The following is a 27,117-nucleotide window of genomic DNA, read 5'->3' as shown; positions in this document are numbered from 1 at the left end:
TGAGAAAAGCCAGCATAAAGCACTTTTATTGCAATAATAAAACTTGAAACTCATATGTAGTGCAGGGGGTGGGGTAGGGGTGGGCGAGTAGGCAGCAATTTCTCTCACCAAATCACTACACAGGACAGCAGAGGGTGAGAGGGAGGAAGGAGAAGCCAGGAAACTCTGAGATCAGCAGGGGGAGCTGAGCATCAAAAAACAGGAGATGCTGAAGCTGTGATGACCAGCATCATTTTCTTAAGACAACACTCAAGGATTTGTCATGATGGCTGGGCTTTCATGGGTGTTAAGTGTCTACAAACAGCACCTTCAATTTAACTTTCGATTAAAGTTCTTAAAATTTAGGAAGTGGGGCCTGGATAGCTATGAGATTACAAAAGTCCTAAATATCCATTAGAAAAACCACAGGATGGAAAAAAAAAAAAAAAAAAAGCCAGGCCATGAAGAAGGCTTCAGAGGTCCCTGCTGGCCCGGTGACACACACCTGTAGTGTCCAACATCTCAGTGAAAATGATCTGCTTTCAAAAGGCAGAGGGTTAAGGGGAGGGTGGGGGTGGGGCAGTGGAGGCAAAGGCTCTCCCCTTCCCACTTTAGTTTTGGGTAGGGCTTTTAATTCAACCCGAGGACATCTCTCAACTTGGAGAATAATTCGGCCCTCAAAAGCGCCTCAAATCTGCTATGGCTTTGCAGCGCAGCAGCAAGAATGTTTAATATATAATAGATAAAACTTTCATCCAAAAAAAATAAAATAAAATAAAGATTCTTGCACTCCCCCCAACACCAATTCCTATTCTAAAGTTAACCCATTATTTGTGCTGTTAATACTTGACTAGTACTTAACTGGAAACCTAGATCCAAAGGGACTGAAACTCAATCTTCACCCCAAAACGAAAACAAACTAAAATGGGTAACTTGAGGTTTATGGCATATAGTTCAGGTCAACACACATACGAGGAGAAAGGGGAAGAGCAAAGCCGGTGACAGAACACATTCAGTCAGGGAAGATGTTTATACAAAGAGTGTAGTGGAACATCAGGAAAAGCTCCGTACGGACTCGCTGTGCGCATCTGGAGGCGCCAGATCCTTCCATGGCACATCTGTTGGGGACAGAAAGTTGGTGAGTTCCAGCAACTCAGTGCTTTTTGGGTGCAGTAGGGACAGCCACAGGCTGCTGCCACACCAAGTCCCTTCCCTAACAGCTGTGAGGTCTGACTTGGCCCTCGCCCCTTCTGCTCCAGCTGGGGAGGGCCCACTGGGCTCGGGCTGGATTCCCAGGTGAGCAGCTCCTTTCTGCTCACCTTGGTTGTGTTTTTTTAAACCTAAGGTCACATTTCTGTTGCTGAGGATAGCAGGAGAGGCAAAGTCCACCAATGCAGCTGACAATACAGTTTCCCATTATCAATGAGTCTCCAACCTGGCTGCATATAGGAATCACCTGGGGGCTTTAAAAAACCTGAACACTTGGACCCCACTCCCAGTGGTGGCGGTTAACTGGTCTGGGGGGTAGCCTGGGCATCAAGAGAGTCTTTAAAGCTTCCCAGGGGCTTTAATGTGCACAGCCCGAAGCTGGTTTTCCTCATGTTGAACAGACTGAGAAAATGTCTGCAGTCTTCATTCACTCACTCGAACCTGTAACTTTCTGGGTTTGCCCTTGGGCTTTCCCTCAAGACCCTTTCGAGAAGCTCTGAGCTGTGCTTTGGCAGTGTGTGGGGAGGCTTAGGCCAGGGTGACTCACAGCCATTCAGCCCTCTCTCCCCTCTTTCTCCCCTTCCTCTGTCCTTCCAGATTTCCAGAAAGCCTGTTCCCAAATCAGGGTAACTCCAAGGCTTCCTCAAGTACATTATGTTCAAAGGACTCAGCTTTCCAGGGTGAGGACTAGGTGTAGACCTCTGGGCAGAGAGAGGCTCTATAAAGTGTCAGAATTCCCTCCCGGCAGGAATGACAAGTGGAGCAGCCAGAGTCCTCAAACCTGACCAGGCCTGGATGACCCAGGTGTTTAGGGATCAAACCACTGGGAGGATATAGCTAATAATAAAAAAGGCTCCTCTATTTAAAAAGTCCACAGTAGGACAAAGGTACTCCTTAACAGGCTGGATGCCACTTGCTACCATTTTCAAACAAAAGCATTCTCACCCAGCCCCTGGCTGTGACCCTCTGGTTCCAGGGGCGGGAGGGGAGCAAATGCAGAGGTCTGGGGCCATGTGGAAAGAAGATGACAAACATTCATGTGTTTTATGATTCTAATACCCACATGAAAAGTTAGAAGCCATTAGGATATTGAGTTTGGCTGCCTAGAAATGAGGGTAGAGGAAGGAAAAAAAGGTCCAGGAAGGAGATGCAGAAAAGGGTTCTGTCCTAATTTGCCACTGTCTGGATGTGACCTTGAGTAAGACCTCTCTCTCTCTGGGCCTCAGTCTCCTCACCTGTTGCACAGAAAGGCTGACTTAGGTCCCTAAGAGCCTCTCCTAGACTGAGAGCATCCTTTACACTTCATAAGCATCCTTAGGCCTCACCTTTCAACCCACTGATAACAAGCTGGCCTGCTGTCTGTCCTCGTGTGTCCTGGGCTTGCTCCCCGAGGCAGGTGGCCCAGGTGGTAATGCCTCTCTCATATCCTCTAACAGGCAGTAACCACAGACTGTATGGATGAGGGAGCTGCAGAAACTAGGCAGGGCAAACAAAGTCAGTCATCCCAATCTTACCTCTAAAGAACTAAAATGCTGGCACTAAAAATTTGGCCTATATTTCCAGTTCCCAACTCAGTTTTAGTTTATAGGCTACATATAAAAATACTTAAACAGCTACCATCAGCTCCCCATCCCCACGAGTTCTTTCAAGAGCACATGCTGTCCCTTTCCAAGGTGTACACTTAAAACTGAAAGGAGAGCCAATAGAGGAAGAATGTAAAGGGAAAAAAACCCATGGCATTTTTGGTTCTCTCTGATGCTCATCAAACACTGTGCCTGACTTGGGAGGAGCAAAGGGAGTTAAAGGAAGGTCCTTCAGCACTAAGTTCCTTACCCAAGAATGGGGAGATCGGGGAGGAGGCCATTCCTGTCATTCCAGTTTTAGAAGCTCCACATCAAAGACGAGAGTGGCATTTGGTGGGATGATGCCTGGGTGCCCAGTGGCGCCATAGGCATAGTCTGGGGAGATAGTCAGCTTGGCTCTCTGACCCACGCTCATCTGTGAAAAGAGCAAGGAAGAATGAATGAGCTGAGGCGCCCCCCAAATGTCTCCTTAAGAAGCAGAGCTGTGGTTACCTGCCAGGACGGTGTGACTAGGACATTCCAGTGACTGCACGGCTGCCTGGGCAGCGGGCACGCCCTCTATGGGATGTGGAGGTAGGCGATCAGGCTGGATGAGCCCTATATCTGGCTCCAAGGTAGCCGACAGCAGATAAAAATCCCTCTCGACTCCCAGAACCATCAGGCTCTCAAGCTTTCTGTCCCGGTCCCACTGATCTGACTCTGGGCAGCCATCACTCTAGAAGTGTCACCACCTAATCCTTCAGTGGCCTGTCACTAGAGGCATCTATACTCTTCAAAAAGGAGTGCTTTGATCAAAACTTTGCTTTAAAAGAAAACACACAGAAAGTAATATTTGAGGCAGTATACTTTTCTATACTTTCTAGATTTATACTTGTACTCAGAAATACAGAAAAACTAAAAAAGCCAGTATGATTTTCTGGGGTACAAACTACACTGTACAAAGCAGCATGCTACCAGCTGTGTGGAAAAGGGAAAGTATCTATTTATACCTGCCTGTATAAACAGAAAGCATCTCTGGAAGGACACAAATAATACCATCATTTCTCTATGGGGAGAACAGAGGGTGGAGGGAAATTTTTCACTTATTAAAATGTATTTGTAGTTTTTCATTTTCTAATCAAATACACAAGCTTAAGTATTTATTTTCTGAACAGTGAGCAGGTTCTCTGCTCTATTCCCACCCTTTACCTATCTTTTTTAAGTCTCCATGTGTGCGTTCCTGGCTCTCTGACCCAGAACAAGAGATGGTGACTGAAGAGAAAGCTTCAGGCTTACTTCCTACAGCTCCCTTCAGAAACTGTGACATGTTGGACCAAGGTAGTAATAAGGACAGTTGAAAGCATATGGCTTAATCTAATAAAATTCAAAACAATCTTATCCTTTTACCCAGCAATTCCACTTCCAGAATCTGCTAGCAACCCAAATGCCCACTGCAAGGGGAGTGGTTTCACAGCACATGTGCACCACGGGTTAGCCAACAGAAAGAATACAGCGGCCTTAATTATACTAACATGGAAAGACGTCCAAGACACATCGTTAGATGAAAAAAGCAAGCTGCCAAAATAGTACATGTGGCAGGATTGCAGACCTGTAAACACAGAAAACCAGAACACAATAGCAAAAGAATAGGAAAAGGGGCACAAGACAACCCCCCTTCTTCCTGTGCTTTTAACTTAGTTGCTAAATAAATATTCTACAGAGGAATTTAAAAGAAGATGCTCTATGTAGGTCTCAGACCACCCAGACTTCTCACAAGTAACAGAGCTGTGACTGACCCAAAGAACCCTGGGTGCAGGGGGAGACTGGGCATCTCCCCAACACCCCACCATGCCTCACCAAGCCTGGGATGTGAAATAGACTGGTAACACTCTCTTGGTGGCAGCTATGGCTCCTGCAACACACAACACAACGATTGTTCCAGTGCTGGAACAGCCACAGAAGATGAGTTGTGGGGTGGACAATGGTTGGCACGGGAGATGGGGGATGGGCTACAGACCCAAGAGCCTGCCAGACTTCTGGGGTGGGAACAGGACAGGACAGAAAGGTATAGTTGAAGAGGTTTCCAAAGGGAAGTAAGCCACAAAGATCCTCTCCTTTTTGTACTGCCAACCCTCAGTCATGCTGGAACAAAAATCTAGACACCTGGGAATGGGATAGCTTAAAGTTTCTGAAAGTTAAGCAGTTTATTTGGAGATAAATCAGTGATATTTTATAGAGGAAGTAGAGCAAAGTGTATTCTGGAAAAGAGAAAGACAAATCCTTCTCGCCACACTGGTTAAATCTCCAATTCTCTTTGGTGAGAGGAAATAGACTAATTTATCCATCGTGGCAGGGCCTGTTATAAAGCTCGCTGGGTCTTAGGCCACCGTAAACATCCCTTTACCTGGTTAGTGCCAAGAAGAAAATTCCTGGGCTTAGTGGAAGGATAAAATCCAACTGAAATTTGGCAACCCTGGGTCCCCTACTATCTACTGGGAATTTTGAAGAGTTGGCAGAACAAAAGCTGTTTACACAAATTGGGAGGTGAGAGGTGAAGAAACACACTTAAGACAAGCAAAATGACTTTCTCCATGAGTCTGACTTCTCAGAAGTGGTCCGACACAACATGGTCAATAATAAGACAAACACAAATTAAAATGATACCGAGATAACATTTTTCACTCATTAAATTGTCCTGAAGCCAAAAGTTTTTAACAACACACTGTGCTGGAGGGCCTGGGAGGAGCAGGCACCTTCACAGCCCGCTGGTGGCAACTCAGTGTAATCCCCACAGATGGCAACCTGGCAGTATGTCAAAATCCAGTGCACACAGCCACTGAACCACTCACTCCACTTTTAAGAATTTGCCTATGGCAACACTTGCACAAATGTAAAATAAAGTCCATTCAAGATTAGTCACTGCAGTATTGTTTACAATATCAAAATACTGGAAATGACCCAAATGGCCATCAATAGGGTACTTGTCAAATAAATTACAGCACACCCAAGGGAATACAGGGAATACAGGCATACCTCATTTTACTGTGCTTCACAGATACTGTGTTTTTTACAGATTGAAGGTTTGTGGCAACCCTGTGTTGAGTAAATCTACTGGTGCCATTTTTTCCATAGCATTTGCTCACTTCATGTCTGCCACATTTTGGTAATTCACTCAGTATTTCCAACCTTTTCATTATTATTATTTGGATGGCGATCTGTGATCTTTGATGTTACTACTGCAAAAAGATTATGACTTGTTGAAGGCTCAGATGATGGTTAGCATTTTTTTGCAATAAAGTATTTTTAAATTAAGGTATGTACAGTTGACCCTTGAACAACACGGGTTTGAATTATGTGGGTCCACTTACACGTGAATTTTTTTCAATGCTAAATACTACGTGATCCGTGGTTGGTTGAATCCCTGGATGAGGAACTGCAGACACAGAGGGCCGACTGTAAAGTTATACGTGGATTTTCAACTGTTCGGGGGCGGGGGAGGGATGCCCCTACCCCCACATTGTTCAAAGGTAAACTGTCCATTGTTTTTTTAGACATGATGCTATTGCACACTTAACAGACTACAGTACAGTGTAAACATAACTTTAATATGCCCTCGGAAACCAAAAACTTCACGTGACTTGTTTTATTGCAAGATTTGCTTTATTGTGGTGATCTGGAACCGAACCTGCAATATCTCTGAAGTCTGCCTACACTGTGTAGCTCTATGAGGAGGAGAGCTTCCTCCTCTTTTATATCCTGGTATATAAAGTATCAGAGATGGATTAAGTGAAAAAGCAAAGCACAGAACAATGTGTGTGTGTGTGTGTCTAAAAGAAAAAAGGGGGGGGCACTTAAAGAAATTCTACAAGAAACATTAATAAAAGGAGTTATTTGGGTGACAGAGCTAGGAGTGAAATTTTTCCCACCTATAAACGTAATTTAAGAAGTAGACACGAGGAAACACAAAGAAACAACGGAGAGCATACCTGGGCAACCCCTTCTTCCCAGCCTCGGATCACCTCCTGCTTACCCAGCACAAACTTAAAGGGCTTGTTTCTGTCCCGGGAGGAATCGAATTTCTTTCCATCTTCAAGCATCCCTGTGGAAAAGGGCAGTTGTAACATGAGCAACGAGGAGTAATGACATGAGGCAAGTCAGAGTCAGCAGCAGAGTGCCAGTCCCACGGGCCAGCACTGGAGGGCCTGGCAGGGTGTCCTAGGAGGATTTCCTGTGTCCTCAGTGGGCCTCTGAGGAGCTGGGGTAGTCCTTCTACTCCAGGCTTGTGAACGCTCTTCCCCAGCTCCAAGCAGTAAGTTGATACAGAGGCAGGCAGTAGTCTACCTTGTTCTGGAGAATGGGGAAGTGGACACACTCCTAGCAGGAATTCCCAGCACCCTGTGGGTTTCCTCCCAGACAGAGTAACTGTGGGCCCTTTAGGCACACAGAACAGCTCAAAGTCACTCCATGTGCAAGAAGCCATATTCCTTCCTCAATTCATTCGTCATCTTTTACAGAAATGTGGGTAGTGTCAGAACTTAACTGAACTGTAGGATACCAGTTGGTGTCGGAGAATCAGAGAAGTGGCATTGGAAGACACCAAAAACCTTTCACCAGTGAACTGCTAACGACTCTGAACTGTGGGCAGTGTTTCTACTACGAGTCAGAGACTGGGCTAGGCACTCTCCACATATGAACTTATTCAATCCTTCCCACAGCACTGTCCCCATTTCACAGAACTGAGGCAGAGAGAAGTGAACTTGTAAAGCTAGGCTATAAATCCAAAAACCATGTTCATTCCACTATTCCAGCTTCCCAGAAGCGAGACAACCCATAATGGCAACCTCGACTAAAAGGGGGCATTCCAGAGATGGAGATGCCAGTGGGTGAGTGCCACGACAAAAGACGAATAGACACCTGCAACTCCTTGCTCAAAAAAGACCATCACATTGGTTTCTCCGGAAGCCAGTATCAGCCAATTGTGATAGCTGTCACTGAGGTCCTGAAAACTCACACCAGGATCCTAGACTGGAAGGGGCCAGCCAGTTGCTGACATGTAACTAACACAAAGCTGATTTCATTGGAGGCGGAGATTGGGCAGCCACCATGGTTCTAAATTAAGCAACACTCAGAAGACCCAGCAAAACACAGAAGTCTGTTGTGTTTGTATGTTTTCAGAGGTGGAGGGAAATCCCAGCCTAAAAAACAATGTCAGCACTGGTAGGTGGAATGGGGAAGCAGAGACCAATTGACAGCTTTATCACAGCCACCAGACTTTCTGTATTTTGACAAAATAGGAAACGGGGTGGGGGAGGCGGGAAGGAACTGCTGTCCTAACAGAATAGGAGGGGAGACAGATGTCCTGGGCGCAGAGTGGGTGCTGACACTGCCTGAAGCCTGGAGCTGAGGACTGAGAGGGAGACAGGAGGATGGAGATCTACCCATGCCAAGTCAGTGCAGAGCCAGGAACTGGCACCCCAGAACTAACAAGCTGGGGTGTACATGTAGCTCCTCCTTTACCAGAACACAATCACTACCTGATAAAAGGAATGATAAACGGCAGGACTTGAATAGTTTTTTATAAATGAGAAACTGGGAGAAGACTAGGTCTCCACCTTCCATAATACAACGTACGTTCCCTTTAACCCATTTCAGGTTCTTCATACACTGACCCCACCCCAACTGAACTCAGCATTAAGGGTGAGAGGAGACTGAAGACCAGAACTAGTCTCTTCCTGGTCCATGCTCTTTAGAGCAGACCCTGAGTAGAGCCCCAGGGCTTCCTGAGCAACCACGGTAGACAGGTAACTACTAGGTGAGGAAGCCACGTGGGAAAGAGCCGAGGATGGGAGGGTGGTCCCTGGCCCCTAAGTCCTGACTATCTGCAAAGGCTGGCTGGACAAAACTCAGAGAAAACCTGCCCAGAGGGGCACCTGGAACACAGGTGTAGCACATTCCAGACCTTTGGAAAACCCAGACGCAGCACCCCCACCCCCCCATTCTAACAACATCAAATTTCCAGGAGCAGCAACAGCCTGGCCCAGGAGACGAACTGGAATCAATCCAAGCTTTCCTCCTATGCCAGAGTTGGTGTGAGGTGGCTGTATGGGCCAGTATGGGCACTTGGACCAACTGTGAAATCTACTGGAATCTTGCAGGAAAGACCTGCCTCATTGGTTAAAAAAAGAAACACATCCAGGAGGAAAGCTCCTGCCCTCCCTTCCTGTTGCATGCTGTCATGTGAGGATGTGATGTCTGGAGCCATGGCAGCCACCTTGTAACCACAAAGTCAGCCAGGAGCCCCAGAATGGTAGTCCCATTGCTCTGAAACAGCCCCAAACCACCTCCTTTAAGACCTGCATTCTGAGGTGATTAAAAATCTGCTTTGCCTTAAGTCAGATTTCCAGTTACTTGCAACTGAAAGTAACCTAACTGGAATGAGGTAAATATTTTATTTGACATTTACTTAGTACACCCCACTGTAGCGCTGCCATGAGAGAAGTAACAAAGAAATGGAACTCAACAACCCACATCAGTAAGAGCTATCACTGTGACGACAGACCAGTGTGTTATGTCAGGAACCAGTACACACATAAATGTGTATAAATGAAGCAAAATTTACATGTAAGTTACTATGTGGCATGCACTTCTCATTTTTTAAAAGACTGCTGATTTTGACTCCCTAGATTTATTTCATGATACATTAATGGGTTGCAACTCACAGTTTAAAAAAATACAGTATACCTACAAAAGAATTATACTATTTCCTACCAAATTTGAACATGTGCCCAATCAGAGCAAGATCGTATTTTGACTGCAACAAAAACCACTGGGTACTGAGACAGACTCCCTACACTTTCCTTTTATTCCTGATCAAATGCATTGCCAAGCAACTTCTAGATGTTACATGCATCCATCCTGCTTTGCCTGAAGGTGAGATGTTTCAACTGTCTGACTGGTACCAGGCTGGGGGCACAGGTGAGACTCAGCTTCTACCTGCTGCTGAGCCAAACTGGAGAAGTGGATGCTCTTCAGTGCAGAAACTGTGGGTCTGGGAAAATGTCCCCCTTAAGCTTTTCTGGGACACTGAGGGGCAAAAAGAAACATTAAAGCCAAGATACAGGATTTCTAAGTAAAGGGGCTTTAAGCAGGAGCTTTGCCAAGGATCCTTATTCTCCTACCCTATTTCAGATGAGCTGTTGTCCCTGGGAAGAGGACATGAGCCTCTCTCCAGAACTTGAGAGCATGGTCATCCTCTGTCAATCTCACCTACTTCCTTGGAGAAGAAATCTTCACAGGGACGGTTAGGTGGTGGTGTTGGTAATGGGTTCCTTACATGTGAGGAGGGAATTTCCTATAATCTAAGTCCAAAGGGTAAACGATATCCAAAGATCTGAGCAGAATGTCACACAACTGGCAAAGGCTAAAGGGGCCAGGAGGTGCTAGAAAAAAGGCTTCTCCAACACGGAGGAAGAGACCACCTTCTATATGGCTATAATTTGCAGGGTGAGGAAGGAGGTGATGCAAGAGAGGAAGCAATGTCCATTAAGAAGCAGGAATGAATGTGCATACAATGCTTTCTGGAGTGGGAATTAGGTTTGTCGGTACTGAATGCAGAACATAAGAGAAGCTGTGACATCAAAACCAGTAGTTTCGGCCAAGATGGAGGAAAAGGGATCAGATTTACCCTCCTAACTAAACAACCAAAAATTAAAACAAAAACAAAAAGACAACGAACTAACAAAAGAAAATAAGCGAAATGAAATGAAAAGAAGAGAGAGAAACAACCCCGACAATAGTTAAACACTTAAGACACTGGACACTGCAATGAAAAACTGTGATCCCTGAGAGATGGGAAACTAACAAGGCGAGCCCTATGACTGCCCCAGCTTATATCCTTGGGAGTTTCCAGGGAGAAGAAAGTGGGACGGAGCTCAAGTCCACAGGACAAGTACCAGGGAGGAGAGGGCTGTAGAGGAAGACCCCCAGAGGTATACAGAGGGTCCCCCTTGGGTATTCGGTACAGTAAGTACTAATCAATGCATGTGTTTGAGGAAGCTTCTCAAGGCCTGGAAGAGCATCCAAAAGGTTTAGAAGAAACAGTGCTCAGAGCTTACACCGGGCTGGGATCCGTGTCTGTTCCCATCAGCCAGACTGAAGAAAGAATGGTTCATGAGGCACTGGGTAGGAAACCCAGGAAGATATTACCTCATCAGTGAGGAATAATCAGCCCCAAACTGAGCACTGCTCGGGACCCCCTAACAAATCGTAAAAGCAAGACCCCAGGGACTTCCCTGACAGGCCAGTGATTAAGACTCCGTGCTTCCACTGAAGGCGGCATGAGTTTGATCCCTGATGGGGAACTAAGATCCCGCATGCCGCGTGGTGCGGCCAAAAAATGAAGGAAGAAAGGAAGAATTAAAAAAAAAAAACAAGACCCCAAAGGATCAAACTATTTCCAAGTAACTTAAGTGTTTCCCAGTACAAAGCTCAAGAATATTTTTAGGAATAAAAATATGCAGCACCCCAAAACATAAAATTCACAACGTCTAGCATCCAAAGATTACCAAGCATGCAAAGAGGCAGGAAAACACAACCCACAATGCAACTAATCAATCAATTGAAAACAACTCAGAACTGATACAGAGGTTAGAATTGGCAGAGAAGGACAATAAGATTTAAGTCAAACTTCCAAGGATGAAAACTACAATGCCTGAGATGAAAAATACAGTGGGCTTTTAGAACAACTGGATATCCGTAGGCAAAAAGTAAAAACCTGGATCAACCTTCACATCATAATCAAATATCAACTAAAAATCCACTCTAAATGAACACTATAAAACTTCTAGATGAAAACAGGGAAATAATCTTTGTGACTGTGGGTTAGACAAAGATTTCTTAGATATGAGGTTAAAAAGCACAATCCATAAAGGATAAAATGAACTTCATCAAAAATGAAAACTTCTTCACTTTAAAAAATACTTTTAAGAGAATGAAAAGTCAAGCCACAGACTAGGAGAAAATCTTTATGAAGCATATATCTCATAAAGGACTTGTGTCCGGAATATATAAAGAGCCCTCAAAACTCAACAAGAAAACAACTTAATTAAAAAAGGGCAAAAGATTTGAATAGATTTCACTGAAAAAGATAAAAAAAGGCAAGTAAGCACATGAAGATGTTCAACCTTATCATCATCACAAAAACGCAAGTTAAAACCACTAGGAGGTATGACTACTACCGATTAGAATGAGTACAACTAAAAAGACTCATCATATTATGTATGTACTGGTGAGGATGTGGAGGAACTGGAATTCTCACACATGGCTGGTGGCAACTTAAAACAGAACCACCACTTTGGAAAACAGTTTGGCCGTTTAAGTTAAACATACACCTCCCATTTGACCCAGCCATTCTACTCCTGGATATTTAGAGAAATGACACTTATGGCTATACAAAAAGACTTATATACACAAACGTCCACAGCAGACTTACCTGTAACAGCCAATAATTGGAACAACCCAAACATCTGCCAACTGATGAACAGATAACCAAATATATCCATACAACAGAAAATTATTTGGCATTAAAAACGAATGAATTATTGACACATGGAACAACATAATCTCAACATAATTATGCTGAGTGCAAGAAGCCAGACAAAACAGTACATACGATGTAATTCCACTTATATAAAACTTCAGAAAAATGCAAACTGACCTATGCTGACAGAAAAGCATATCAGGGGTTGTTGGCGATGGGAAGAAGGGGGAGGTTTCAAAGAGGAACAAAGAAACATACCAAAACTTATGAAGCTGTACGCGCTAAGTAGCAGCAGTTTACTGCACGTCAATTATGCCTCTGTAAAACTGTTATTTTAAAAAAACGGGGAGAAAGGGAAAAAAGGAGATTTACTAAAATCCTACATATGTTTACCTCCTACACCCAACCTGGCAGTGGATGGCAGGTGCTTCCTCTGTCTGGGAAGGAGCAGGTAAAGCAGGCAGCAAGTCAAGCCTCAGCAGTTGTTCCCATTTTAACTCTGGACATCTCCGTGCCAGGACCTGGAGCCCTTGAACAGTGAAACCACCTGCCAAGTTAGCACTGTAATTTCCTAGAGAAAGCACGCTCTGCTGAGAGAAGGCAACTGAGGTTACAGTTCAGACATGACAGCCGCTCTTAGCAAAAACCTGGATCACCAGCATGACCTTCTATCTGCAGAACTGACTGATTCCACTTCTGATTCCACACAAATCTATACCTCATGACCCAGAAATTGCCTAGGATAGCCAAGTATTCTCGATTTCAAGAATTCTCGTCTCTCCTGACTGAATGCAGCTCAAGGTCACAGACTGGGACTCAGAGTTCTATGTCCCTGTGGCACTCAGCTCAACCCCTGGCACTCACAACACTGGCACTCATGAGCACTTTTCGATTTGCTTCATTTGCATGATTTTTAAGAACTAGCAGGACAAGTGTGAGGCTTCCATTTCTGGACCTCTTCCCTATATGGTAAGAAGAATCTGAGGGGTAGTCCCAGAATGGCAGTTTTTACTTTTGGCACTTTTAAATTACTAGTCAGTAAGAAAAATGTGAAAATTTGGGGGGTCTCCAGTTAAATGCACAAGGCCATGAAAAGAGTGAAAGCTATGGCTGCCTGAGGGACTGTTAAAGCAGCCTCTGGCTGGAAGGCAGTTGACATCACCTTCGCCTGGGTCTCCTCCCAAACTGTTTTAGCTGTTCTTTGGGGGAAGAACTAGACTCAAATCCCTGGAGAGGGAGCAGGAGGGCTTTAAAAAAACAGAGAGAGCGTGCGCATGAGCGTGGGGAAGTCTCCAGGTCCTCTCCCCCCAGCACTCCTCCCACGGCTCGGCTCTTTCTGCTGCTCATCTGTTAGGGAGGGTTCTTTCTTGCTCCAAATGAACCAGCAGAGGCAGACTTGGCCAGCAGCTGCTGTGCAAAGGTCCCTCGGACTGTGTCTCTGATGCTCAGCCCATGTCATAGAAGCAGTGGTTAAGACCCAAGGCCAGGGAATTCCCTGCCTGTCCAGTGGTTAGGACTCCATGCTCTCATTGCTCTCCTATTCATGTCCAATGTTCGCTTATTAATCCTATTTTTTCTGTTTTCCAGGAAATACAGAGGCAGGAGCTGTCAGGTATAATGGTTAAAGGCATGAATCCTGGAGGCTGGCTCCAGATTATTACAGTAAGTCCCTGCTGGTCTCCCTGTTTCTGCCCTTGCTCTCCTACAGTTTAAATTTGACATGGCAGCCAGAGAGACATTCTTTTAAAATACAGGTCAGACCCTATTACCCTTGTGTTCAAAACCCTCCCCTAGTTCATTTCACTCAGAATAGAAGCTGAAGTCCTTATGTCTCTCATTGCCAAGGGCCCGGGTTGGATCTCTGGTCAGGGAACTAATATCCCACATGCTGCGCAGCCAAAAAGTAGAAAAAAATTTAAAAAATAATAAATAAATAAATAATAAAATAAACAAAAAAATCTTAAAAAAAAAAAAAAAAAAGACAAGACCCAAGGAGCACCCCTGGCTTATCATTTCACTTACAATCCAACAGAAAAGGAGCCACCTCTAGGGCACCCTGCTTTGTGGAAGGAACAGTCCGCAAACACCCTCTACCGGGTAAAGGAAGATGACTTAAGAAGGCACTGAAGCTACGGCCTCACCACTTGTTGTAGTTAAAGCTCATGACTCACAATGTGGTTTTCAGTAGCTGATGAATTTCTGCAGGTGGTTTTCACAGGCAGCATTCTACAGGGCCCCAAATATGGCAAGTTTTAAAACTAAAAAACAAAAAACCCAAACCTAAACCAAACAATGACAACAACAACAAAACAGAATATCCCAAACCCCAAACTTTCAAAACTATATTAAAATTCTTGCCACTTTACAGTTGGAAGACAGAGAAAGGACTTCTACTTTTAACTCAATACCAGGTAGTTTCTTGAGTACAAAAAAGTGCAATGGTTGAATGGTGGTGGGGGAACCAAACTGAAAATCACCAATTTTTCTGAAGATTTGCCTTTGAAGCTCCTTGGAACATCCCCAAATGGATGTACTGACCTAGGCACAGATGGGCACACTGACCTAGGCTGAGCTGCCTCCCTTCCTCCTTACTATATACAGAAGCTCTCTCAACTACCGTTTACTGAGCTGCCTGGCCAGAGACTCTTATAGAAACCACAGCCTGCACAGCCTCAGGCTGTGAAAGCTCCTTCGTGCCCCAGTCTCTAGCTCATCCTCACTCCATCTTTCCCATGTGAGTTTTATGCTTTCCAAGGGTCAATCAGCTATGTTTATTCCCAAATCCATTTATGTCAGTTATACTTACTGAAGATAGATAATATAATTAAATAGTGTGTAAATAAATGAAATATGAGTGTGAACAGAAAAAGTACAGTCCTAGCTGATTGTTTGGAAATACTCAATAAGGCGATTCACTAAAAAATATTGCTAGTGAATAACTGTGTGTGGATGAGACTAAATGTATGTTCAGAGAAAGAAGTCTTAAAAACCTGGAAAGGTTTGGCACTTAGATGGCCTCACAACAGTCCTTGCTCTACTTTAAAGAAGCCAAAATTAGTTTTTGCAAGAACCTTGATAGGAAACTCCACCAGAAGACCCACCCTAAAAGAAAGACATGGCCCTTTAGTAAATGATTTATGTTTGGATTTAAATAAAATGTTTAGAGGAACCAAGTCACTTTTATGATTAACATATCAACTATCCCCTTGTCCCAATCATGATGGGTGAGATTCTACACAATGAGGCAGTAATTCAAAGCTTATGTCTTTGTTCCACTTCCAGGCCTCTGCAGTTGAACTCAGGGTAGCCTTCCTGAACTGGAATTCTGAGAACCCCATGCACGTGCTATGATCACAAGTCAAATTCCGACCCAAAGAGAGAACCAGCTTCTGCTTCCCCATCACACAAAGTGCAAGAACATTTCTTATCTGTTTTCTGAAAATGCTTCTAACCTTTGGTTAAATTCCTTTAGGTTCTATGACCAAAAGTGTATTTTCAAAGGAGGGCCCATGTGCAGAATTGCAGGATGCAAACCAGAATGCAAGCTCTGGTGGGCATGCCTTTCCATTTTCTATTTTATCACAATATAAGAAGACTGCCACATTATGTCTCATAGGGGTAGGGAAGAGATGCACAAAAGGAAACACTACTTAACAGTGGCTATCTGGAAATGGTAGAAATATGCATGATCTTGAATTTTTTCTTTTTTCTGTTTTCTAGAAAACACAGAGGCAGGAGCTGTCAGGTATAATGGTTAAAGGCATGAATCCTGGAGGCTGGCTCCAGATTATTACAGTAAGTCCCTGCTGGTCTCCCTGTTTCTGCCCTTGCTCTCCTACAGTTTAAATTTGACATAGCAGCCAGAGAGACATTCTTTTAAAATACAGGTCAGACCCTATTACCCTTGTGTTCAAAACCCTCCCCTAGTTCTTCATTTCACTCAGAATAGAAGCTCAAGTCCTTAAAATGGCCTACAAGGCCCTGTAAGAGCTGCCACCCCACGGCACCACCTCTGTGACTTCATCTCTGATTCCTCTCACACTTCTCCACTCAAGAACACTGTTTTCTTATGTTCTGTATACACACACCAGGAATACTCCCACCATAGGGCCTCTGAGCTTGCTGTTTCCTCTGCCTAAAATGCTCTTACCCAGTCACACGGATTACTCCCTTACCTCCTTCAGGTCTTTGTTCAAATGTCACCTTCATTGTTCTATCTAAAGTTTCAACCTTCTCCTGTTCCCTCAGCACTACTGGCTAATGTCCAATGTTTGCTTATTAATCCTATTTATCATCTGTCTTTCCCATTACAGTTTAAGATCTATGAAGGCAGGGACTCTGCCTTCTTCACGCCTATATTCCTGGTTCCCAGAACAGTGCCTTGCATATAACAGATGGTCAACAACACTTGTAGAAAATTCAAAGGCACCTTTGCCCCCACCAGGCCTTGCACACACTTGGCAAGCCCCTGACTGAGCCACACACATCCAAGACCATGTCGCACTTCTAGCCCCAAGTGTGGGCTGCTCAAGGCACTTCCCTTATAATGTTAAGCACAAGGGAAGGCACTCCCTACAAGGTAGGCACCTCCAGGGCAAGGTTGAGGCTTCCCCCCCTGCCCAGCTCCTAACACATTTGTTGAATGACTGAGGGACAGGTTTGGTGTGCTGACCTGTGTGTGGGGGTGAGAGAGGAAGGAGTGGTTACAACTGTATCAATCCACAGGGATTGGGCAAAGTCCAAAATGTTGTAAATATTCTCTTTCTTATTCTAACCCAAAGGCAACAGAAGTATGATACCAATCATAACAGGAATGTGGGCTTTCCACACTCCAGCTGGAGTCTAATGCCAGGTCCTAACTGACCACTCAAAATGGTCACTGAGTACCTACTCCACGCCAGGCACCAACGGGGAGAGAACCTGGAGAACACCACCTGTGTGGGTCTGGCCTCCTGCAGCCTGCAGTCTCCCGGGGAAAGGGTAGATGTAACTACACACAGCCTGACTGTGAGGAAAGCAAAGGACGGGAGCCTTGCTGGAGACAGAGGCGTGAGTGTGTGTGCATGTGTGAAGACACACGTTAGTCAAGGGTCAGGGGAGACCCACTGAGGGGGTGTCACTTAAGCTGCAAGAAGAGCCTGCCATGTGGTGGGAAGTGGGGGCAGTGTGGCTGCACCTAAATACAGGGGCAGAGACCTTCCTGGGGGGAAAGCTTGGTGTGTTTGGGGAACTGAATGCAGGCCAGGGTGGCCTGAGCTCCTGGGAAGGGAAAAGTAAAGGCAATGAGAGCAGAGACAGCAGCATCCAGGAGCTGATTATTCCCCCTTTTCTCTCCCTTTCCTCCTCCTGCTCTTTATACTGCTAGAATTTATCAGGCCAAAGTTAAAGGGGTCTGAGAGAAGAAATGCAAGGACTCAGCTGAGTTCCTCAGTAGGTAAAAAAAAATAGGAAAAACAGAAATATGAATCAACAAGTACTGCCATGAGCACCAAAGGGGGAACTGGATAATACATGCCTAAGTTATCCAAAACACCCCTGGCCTTTTCCATGGGAAATAGCAGGTGACAATACTATTTTTAGAGAAAACTCCAAGGCAGACAAATGAGTTTATAGATACAATGAACTCAATCAGTACTTTATAAAAATCAGTTTTTAACCACCAAACATGTTCAAGTTAAAATTTTTATGGTATAAATTATACCCAATAAAGTTGTTAATGAAAAAAAAAAAAGTCTATGAGACCCACTGAAAGGAACCAGAGCTCTTGGCAGAGGTGACTGATGCCAGTATCAGAGAAGTAAAACAAGGAAATGATTAAAAATAGTGGGAGCATGTCAAAAAGGTACTGGAGCCTGCCTGAAGGGGCTCCTACTGGCCAATTTTGGGGCAATGTGAGCACCAAAAAGAATAATGAATATCTATGATTTTAAGGCTCCAAGTAAAATATGAGCTCTTAGTATACTAAAAACAAACAAACAGAGGGGGGGAAAGTCCCTTGTCACCATGGGGGATGACTATAAAGCCAACTCCTGACCGTGGTGATTGGTGATTAAAGAATTAAGTTTTACCCTGTGTAACAGTAGAATGGTAGTTAATAAATGTAGAAGATATGAAGAAAAAATTTTAAATTACCACTTTGTAAATGCCAATGAAATAGTTTCTTCTGGTAAGAATCATCAATTGATGTAAAAACCAGTAGGTGAAAGGCTGATGAGGAGCAGAGCACGGGGAGGATGTCCAAGCACTTCACAGACCGCCCACTAATTGCAAAGGGTAGAATGCACCTTCACAAAAAAGATCAAATTTAGCATTACAAATAGTGATGTTCCCCACGGTGTGCTGAGTACAAAGTGCACAACATTCTGTAAGAAGTCTTCACGTTAAAATGTTTTAACCAGAAACTATTTAGACATTTCAACTCCTAATTTACTGGAAATCAAGGCAGTGAAAGGAGTTAGACAACAACCAAGAGAAAACAATGAGACAGACATGGGGTATTCTATAAGATAATAAGCCTTCTCTCTTTGGAAAAGGAGTGTGAGGTATAAAGACTCTTCTAGATTGTTACTATAGACATAATACCCAACTGAACCTCAACTGAATTCTGGTTTTCACTTTGAAGACAACTGGGGTAGATTCAATATGAATTTGGCTTTAGATACTACTGAATCATTTAAAATTTTCTCAGATGTGACCAGTAGCAGGATAGGGAGAATACTCTCTTTCTTACAGCATGCTCAAGAACTTAGAGGAGAAGTATCATGATGTCTGCAACTTACATGGCTCAGCAAAAAACCCGACATAGATATCTACCTACATATACCTATAAGTAGACAGAAATGGCAAATATGACAAAATGTCAACCATCGTGGAATCTAGGTAGTGAGCACATGGTATTTAATATTCTTTTTTTTTTTTTTTTTTTTTTTTGCGGTACGCGGGCCTCTCACTGCTGTGGCCTCTCCCGTTGCGGAGCACAGGCTCCAGACGCGCAGGCCCAGTGGCCACGGCTCACGGGCCCAGCCGCTCCGCGGCATGTGGGATCCTCCCGCACCGGAGCACGAACCCGTGTCCCCTGCATCGGCAGGCGGACTCCCAACCACTGCGCCCTAGCGAAGCCCTATTATTCTTTTTTGGTTTTTCTCTATGTCTGACAACTTCACAAATAAGAGTTGCACGTAGATGCAACAATACTATGAGGTCTTTGGTTCACTTAAAGTGAGCCTTCTTCTGCTCTCACCTGTGGCAGAAGAGAGCTCGGCAACCGTGTGATTCTGTTTTTTGGTAATCACAGTCCCAGAGGAAAGAAAATAATGCTTCCATAGCAAGGTCTATTTTCAAAATGTTAAAATCCAGTTATGTTAAGGAAACTTGAGGAGAAAAAGGACTGACACCTTAACTTGCTCACACAGCCAAGCTGATGTAGCCCAACCCTGCCCCTCTCATACCCACCAAGAAACAACAACAAACACTAAAAACCTCCCTTGGTCCCCAAATTGAAGAGAACAACTGCAGCTTTCTTAGCCAATATAATCTGTAGGCAATGTGTAGGCCTGTTTTGAGGTGAATCCTCACTCAGATTCATCTCTTTTTTATAATTACCTATTTCCCCATCTGTAAAATGGAAGGGTGATAAGGTCTCAGCCTATCCAACTCCGCCAATGCTAAACTGCAGGGACAATACACCACTTAGTGCCTAAGACACAGGGACCTTTAATGAGATTATGTGCAATAACAGCGTCACTGTTGCTGCTGCCCATCCCAGAATGCACCTGCCCCCAGCAACTCCTCATAGCAGGCACTGTTACTCCCATTTTACAGATGGCACATGGAAGCTGAGAAAAGCAGATCAATTCACCCAAGCTAAGATCTGAACCCAGCAAAGGACCCACATCTTCTTTGGGGATCACTGTCCACCTGGTACAACCTCTGCACACTCTATACACCCAGGACACGACCGGGGCCCTGTTTCTGCACTTACCACCAAGAGTCCACATAGTAGCCAGAACGCAGTGTGTCCTGTTAAAAGTCCAAATCAGCTCATGACCCTCTAATGGTTCATCTCAGAGAGAAAGCCAGTGTTTTGATAATAACCTACAAGGCCCCACCATCACCTCATCTCCTGCCACTTTCTCCCTCACACAATCCGCTCCAGCCATGCTGGCCTCCTCACTGTCCCTCTCATACACCAAGCATGCTCCAGCCTCAGGGCCTCTGCAGTAGCTCCTCCCTCTGCCTGGAACACTCTTCCCTAGACAGCCACACTGCGCACTCCCCAACTTCCTTTGGGCAAATATTAAAATGTCATTTTGTCAGAGGCCTCTTCCAACCACCCTCACTAAAAGCAGCAAATCCCCTTCCCAGGTCCTCTGCTTTAATCTCTCTCCACAGAGCTTCTCACCACCTGACGTGTCACACCTTCGTGCTATTACTCTCATCCCCACCAGATCAGGTCTTTGTTTAGTTCACTGGCTGTGTCCCTGTGCCTGGCTGGTTTCTGTTGCTCAATCTGCTATAGGAAGGAAAAGGGTCCTGTTGTGGCCCCGCCCAAACAGTTACAGCCTGTCTGCCTGAAGCCGCCACACATCGCGGAATCCATCTGAGCAGTCTCTGCTGGGGGCGAGCCTTCCTCCAGACATCAGATCATCAGCCAAGAAACACCCAGCAGGGGAGTGGGTGGAATAAAGCAGAGAGGAGAGGGGAGACAGAGGCTAAAGAAAAGCAAGGGGCTGGGGTGGGGAGGGGAGCTGCAGGAAAGGGACCACACCTGCCCTGGGAGCTGCATCATCCCTCCAAGTGGACCTCCTGAGGAGATGAAGCCAAGAGCCCCTTGGTTTTTCTCAGTCAGAAGCCAGGCTATAGACAACTTAAACCCGATCCCAAGGACAAGATGTCAACTATAAAAAAAGAATTCTTCAATCCACTTGAGGCTGCTCTGACAATGGCAGGCATGTGGCCTGCTGATGTGAGTAAAAGGGACATAAGCCTAGCTGTGTGTCAGGACAAGCTCAACTATAAAGATGATGAAGCTACCGGAGGCAAGGAGAGAGCCATGAGGATCCACTTGATCCTCAAGGCACATATTTGGCAGATTACCATTCCACCTCCTTCCTCCCACTTCAATGCCTGCCTGTCACGCTACTAGGAGGTGCTTGGCTGGTGACAGTACAGTTTGCATTTTCCCTTCTGGCACTACGATGAGGCAGCACAGGCCTTTTTTGGGGCGGTGCCCATGCTGTGCTCTGCTAGAGGCCACAAAAGGTATCAGAGGGAGCCCAGAGTAGCATCCAGGATACAACTGGCAGCCACCAGTAGCATTTAAAACATCCATGTGGTCAAAGTCAGTCTGTGATGATCACATCTCTGGTGATTGAGAGAAGACTTTGGCTTCCTTACTTCCAATGCTGATTCTTAGAAGCTGCCCCCAAATCAGCTGTAGCAGACACCTGACCAGAGCGGACTGGATCTAGAGTATTCACCCGACCTGAACCTGGGTCAATGAGATTCTCCCTCCTAGGAACTGTAACCACTGGAGCCACACAGCCAAGCAATCTGAGCTAGATCTGCAAAAGAAGACAGAAACGGGGCACGGGGGTGGGAGGAGGCTGGGTGGGCAGGCAGGAACGTCCACCATCTACAACTTGGGAGAAGCAGGAAAACAGAGAGCTGTAACAGGAGACTACTGAGGCAGGCAGGTAGAGAAAAACACAGATGAAAAGTAGGAGCATCATGAGAATTTCTCCGTTCTCGAGGTCCAGTGGGCCTCTTGCCTTTGAGGACCCCCAGATTTTTATGATACTCCCCACCATGTTCCCTCGAGATGGATTCTGTTCCCAGTGCCTTAAAAGCCATAACTGCTCTAGATGAAATCTCAAAGCGCCTACCCATTCCTCTCACGCCCCCACAGGTCTCAAATGGGTTCTTTCTGGGAGGCTGGTGGCAAAGACCCACAGGAACAAAGCCGCCTGCCCAAGAACAGTCTATTCTGCGAGTGTGAGAGGCAGAGCTGGCTTCTCACCAGGGCGTCTCTGTAGGGCTTATCAAAAATGAAATAAAAAAGAAAGCTTTTGTCCTAATGCATGCCAGGGTCCTGCTGCTGTTCTGGGAACGTGTGGGTGGGTGCCGCCCTCGAGGAAAACACAGACTTGGAAAAGAGGCAGTGGGAGCCCTGATGGTGCTCTGGGTCCCACGACCATCTGTTCTCTTAGGAAGAGGCTCCAGACATGCTGTGCGGGGACACTTCACCAAGAGGCACAGTGAAATGTTGTTCTGCTTACATGTGGGTGTCCAGTCCTACCATCAGCACCAGAAGATGGGTGATCCAAGGACAAGAGGCACAGACTTGGGAGTGGGACAGGTGTAGCCAATTATCCTAATGTGTCTACCTACAAACTGGGGGAAGGGGTCAGAAGTCACCTCATCATCTCTCTGAGTCCCAGTCTCTGCCCCAGTTGGCTGTGGGAACTGAATGAACTGCCCACTCACCCAAGCACTGTAAAAGGCAACTGTTACCCTTCTCATCCTGCAGATCAAAAACAACCAAACTGGCAGGTTCTCCTCCAGCGGACCTCCTAGGTGCTGACTGTGGTCCACAAAGACAGCCATTTAAAACATCAAAACCACTTTCCAGCTTCGTTTGCAGGCACGAGATCTTCCCGTGAAGAGAAGTTTCAGTACCTCCTCCTTTGGTAGCCTTTTTAAAAGTTCAAGTCCCTAACTCCCTCCACCCCCGGCCCCCTTTTCTACACATGGAGAAGGGCCAGAGGAATAAAAAAGCCAGAGAAATAAAAGAGCACAGGAGGAGGGAATGTTAGTTGCTTTTTTTTCCTTCCCAAAGAAAGTCATTTCCCTCAACAGGGGGCTCCCCCCCATGATCTGGAAGAGAAGAGTAGAGCTAATCCCTGAGCAGCGGGGTCAGAACTGCCTACAGAAGACTACCCAGGAGGAGGAGGAAAAGGGAGGGAAGGAGAAGAAACAGAGGAAGGAGGAGGAGGAACAGGGGAAAGGGTGGGAAAGCGGAGAAAGGGGAAGGAGGAAAGGGAGGGAAGGTTGTTCATATGAACAACTGGGGCTACACCAATCACCAGCACACCCCTACAGCTAAGAAGTCTCCGCCTGTTCAGCCTCCTCCCTCCCTTCCCCCACCAAGTACAACCCAGGAGGACCTTGTAAGGGCATGGAGTAAAAGATGGTCTCAAGGCATATGACTGTCATGTTAGAATTGTGGCTGAGAGTCTAATATTTCCTTTGGCTTACAGTACTGTCTGTTTCCCTAACTGGGCCTCAGTTTCCTTATTTTTAGAATGGGGATAGGTCTCTACTCTTAGAAGGGTTGGGGGGGCTAAATTACATGTTCTGTCAGCCTGGGCCATCACTGCCACTGAGGCATGGATTTGTGAAGTGGCTCAAAAGTAAGAAGAGGAAAAAGACCGTGCAGATCTGGTTCTTCCAAGGCCGGGCTGGGCCAGAGCAATGACTTAGAAAGTGGGACGTCTCCCCACCCGCAGCGCAGGGCCGAGTTCCTCGGGGAAGAGGCTGAATTCCCACGGACTGAGAATTACTTCGCCCTTCTTATCTCCACCGAAGGGCGGGGAGGAAGCGGGGATACGGTGTCAACCGGGACACAGAAATGATATAAATCCTCTCTGATGGTCCTTGGCCAGTGCTCTGCCCATTCCTGAGCGTGTGACTTGGAAAAGTGACTTCGCCTCCCCAAGCCTCAGTTTCCCCATCCGCGCTGTGGGCAAAACGGCAGCATTTGAGGCAAAGAACCGCTTTCGAAGTGCAGGATAACGTCGGGCCCGCGGTCAGCGCTCCCACACGCCGGCTCAGACCGTCCGGGGTTCCGCAGGCCCGACGCTGTCCCCTCGGGGGCGCTGCCACCGCCCAGGCCTCGGCCTCGGGCCACGCGGGCCCGCCGCCGCCACGCCCCGGGCCTTTGCCCCCAGGCCGCGCTGGCCGCCCCCCAACCCCACGCCGCGGGCCCGCCGACTCACCCGTGTAGTGCACCACGCAGGTCTGGCCGCGCTTCGGGAAGGTGCGCCCTGAGGAGACAGACGGGCGCGGTGAGCGGATGCGCGCGGCAGCCGGGGCACTCCGAGGCCGCTGGGCGCACCTACTCACCGTCTCCGGGGGAGATGGTCTCCACCTGCACTCCCATGGCGACGGCGGCGGCGGCGGACGCGGGGCGGGCGGGCGGGCGGGCGGGCGGCGCGACGGCCGGCGCGACAGGCGGCGTGGACAGAGAGCGAATCTGGCGGCGGTTCCGCGGCTGTGCCTCGTCCCTCCGCGGAACGGCTGCGCACGCGCGCGCCCCCGCAGCCCCGCCCTGCGTGCGCGCCCCACACGGCGCGCACGTCCCCGGAGCCCGGGCCGCGGGGCCGGGGGGCCGGAAGCCCGGAAGCCCCGAGGCCTCCGGATGCAGTCGTTCCGGGGGGCCGGACTTCTTCCCTCACCTTTCCTTTCTCCGTTTTTCCAGCCGGGCAGGCATCTCTAACCCAGTTTCCGCATCCGAGAAATGGAAATCAGAATTAGGGGTCGGCCAGTTACCAGTTACTGACCGGGGGACTGATAAGTCCACACCTACCCTGTGAAAAGGATGGTTGTGAGAGATCCGAGCAAGCGTGCGTTCGCGTTAGCATTCAGTCAGTGGGTCACGATTCTGAGTTCTGTTTTTCTGATTTGGAGGAGGCGTCAGCATTTACACTGCCCTGCATGAAGCCTGTCCTCTCTTGTCCGAATTCATTCATTCATTCATCCATTCACAGCTTGCATACATATATTCTTATTGAGCACCTACTCTGTGCCATGCACTGTGTTAGGTGCTGGGGAAACGTGGGTAAAGGAAACTCCGTACCTGACCTTACAGAACTTAACGGTCTCGCGAGGAAGAGACAATCAACCACGCAGGTAAATGTAAAGTTTCAAATCTGTAAGTACTGTGAGAGCGGTTCATGGCATTGTGCTCTGAGGGACATATAATAGAGATGCCTGACTTAACGTGGACTGTGGTGACATGCTTCCCTGGGGTAGCCAGGTTTAGTCTAGGTCGGAACGTGTTGACCAGCTGTGTGTGTGTTGGGGCAGGTAAGGCAGAAGGAACAGGTAGAGGCATTGCAGCCAGAAGGAGCATTGTGACACAGTCTAGGACCTGAGGGAGGCAGATGTGGACCAATCCTCTGTATTTCCCTGCATGTGCTCCTGAGGTGTTTTAAACATGACCCCAAAGTTCTTTAACACTCTTCTCAGCATCTGTGTCCCCTCTTTCCCTAGAATCTCAGGGAGCCTTGTGACTGCTTTGGCAATTTTCGCATTATTTAGGATATGGGCTGTAACGGAAACCAAATTAACAGTGGCTGAAATGAGGCAGAAGTTGGTGTCTCTCTCTTATAACAGTCTAGAGGCAGGTAGGACAGCTTGGCTTCACAGGCTGTCCAGGAACCCGTGCTCTTTCTACTTGTGCTTCTCCATTCTTAAGATCCTACTGTCATACGCATGGTCCAAGACAGCTCTCCAACATATTTGCATTCCAACCAGTGGAAAGGGGGAAAGGTGGAATATGATGGCATATCCCCCTCTCTTTAAGTGCATGACCTAGAAGTTACATACATCTCTTCCACTTACACCTCATTAGCAACAACCTATTGTATGGCCAAATGTAGCTGCATGGAAGGCTGAGGAATATAATCTTCATTTTGGGTGGCCATTTGCCCAACGGAAAATCAGGCATTCTGTGCCTACTGAAGAAGAGAAAAATGAATATTAAGAGACAAAGTTTAAAAGGGAGATCCCAGCACTTGCCAGGACACTATGCCACGCATACCCTCTTCACTGTACCACTACCTAGAGAAAGTCAGACTGCAGAGAGTTCTTGGGTCCAATATAAGACTTTGTTTACCTTTTCCTGTGGGGATTCACCAAGAACCTCATGTTTGCACCACCTCTTCTTCACTGCTTTGAGGAAAGGAAAGAAAACATGTGGTGCCCATTTGAGCCACCAGTGTTGATGTACTGGGTAGGCCTGAGGTGAATTGAACCCCAGAACTGATGCATGCTGTGCAACACAAGGGACACTTATTAAACATTTGTAAGATTTTTATAATAACTGGAAGAGTTCGTTTCCAAATTGGTTTTGATTCTATGTTCATAATCTATAGCCTTAGTTATTAATTTTTCCACAAAAATGTGGTTTATTTTCTTACGTGACTTAATTTGTTATTGTCGATTAACAACAAAATTGTTAATTTGTTAGTTGTTATTTTAAGCCTAGTTATTAGTTAATAAAAATGTTAAGTGTTCAAATCTTTTAAAATCACCTATTTAGCAACCAGAAGAACTTAGAAATAGTGAGTGACCCTAAGAGGTGGGACTGGGAGAAAGAACAGGAGATTTCACTTTTCCTTTAATATCATTCTTAACGGATTGACTTTATTTTTACTCTGTGTGTGTATTATTTTTATGGTTTATAAAGGAGACAGGGAGTAATTTGAATCTCAAAGTGTAAGCATCCCTGATGACAGGGTAAGTGATTCCTTCCTTGCAGCTCCAAAATCTGAAAAACGGGGCTTAGATTTCTTTGGGTTTATCTTGTTTGTGTTTCATTCAGCTCCTTGACTATGTGTTTATATCTTTCTACAAATATGAAAAGTTTTCAGCCATTATTTCTTTTAAAAATTTTTTCTGTACCACTCTATTTCTCCTGTTCTTCTCAGATTCTGATGACACAATCATTAGCTCTTCTGGAATTATCCTACAGGTCCCTGAAATTCTGTTCATTTTTCCAATCTTTTTTCTCTCTGATGTTCAGATTGGATAATTTTTATTTTTCTG

The 27,117-nt window shown here is 46.1% G+C and overlaps 1 protein-coding gene across 1 annotated transcript; it reads right to left on the bottom strand.

Moving 5' to 3' along the window:
- FKBP1A (FKBP prolyl isomerase 1A) lies at positions 1-24,557 on the bottom strand. The gene is made up of 5 exons (XM_022592816.3): positions 24,412-24,557; positions 24,285-24,332; positions 6,737-6,849; positions 3,022-3,186; positions 1-1,097 (listed from the first exon to the last, which is right to left on the bottom strand). The coding sequence occupies exons 1-4, from the start codon at positions 24,446-24,448 to the stop codon at positions 3,058-3,060; spliced, it is 327 nt and encodes a 108-aa protein (XP_022448524.1). The 5' UTR covers positions 24,449-24,557; the 3' UTR covers positions 1-1,097; positions 3,022-3,057.
- Positions 24,558-27,117: the final 2,560 nt, after the last annotated feature.

The sequence above is a fragment of the Delphinapterus leucas genome, chromosome 15, assembly GCF_059928025.1.
Source record: "Delphinapterus leucas isolate spDelLeu-1000000601 "Yukka" chromosome 15, BTC_Dleu_Yukka2, whole genome shotgun sequence".
NCBI lineage: Eukaryota > Metazoa > Chordata > Mammalia > Artiodactyla > Monodontidae > Delphinapterus > Delphinapterus leucas.
The sequence above is the reverse complement of the archived record's forward strand: the minus strand, read 5'-3'. Positions and strand labels throughout refer to the sequence as shown.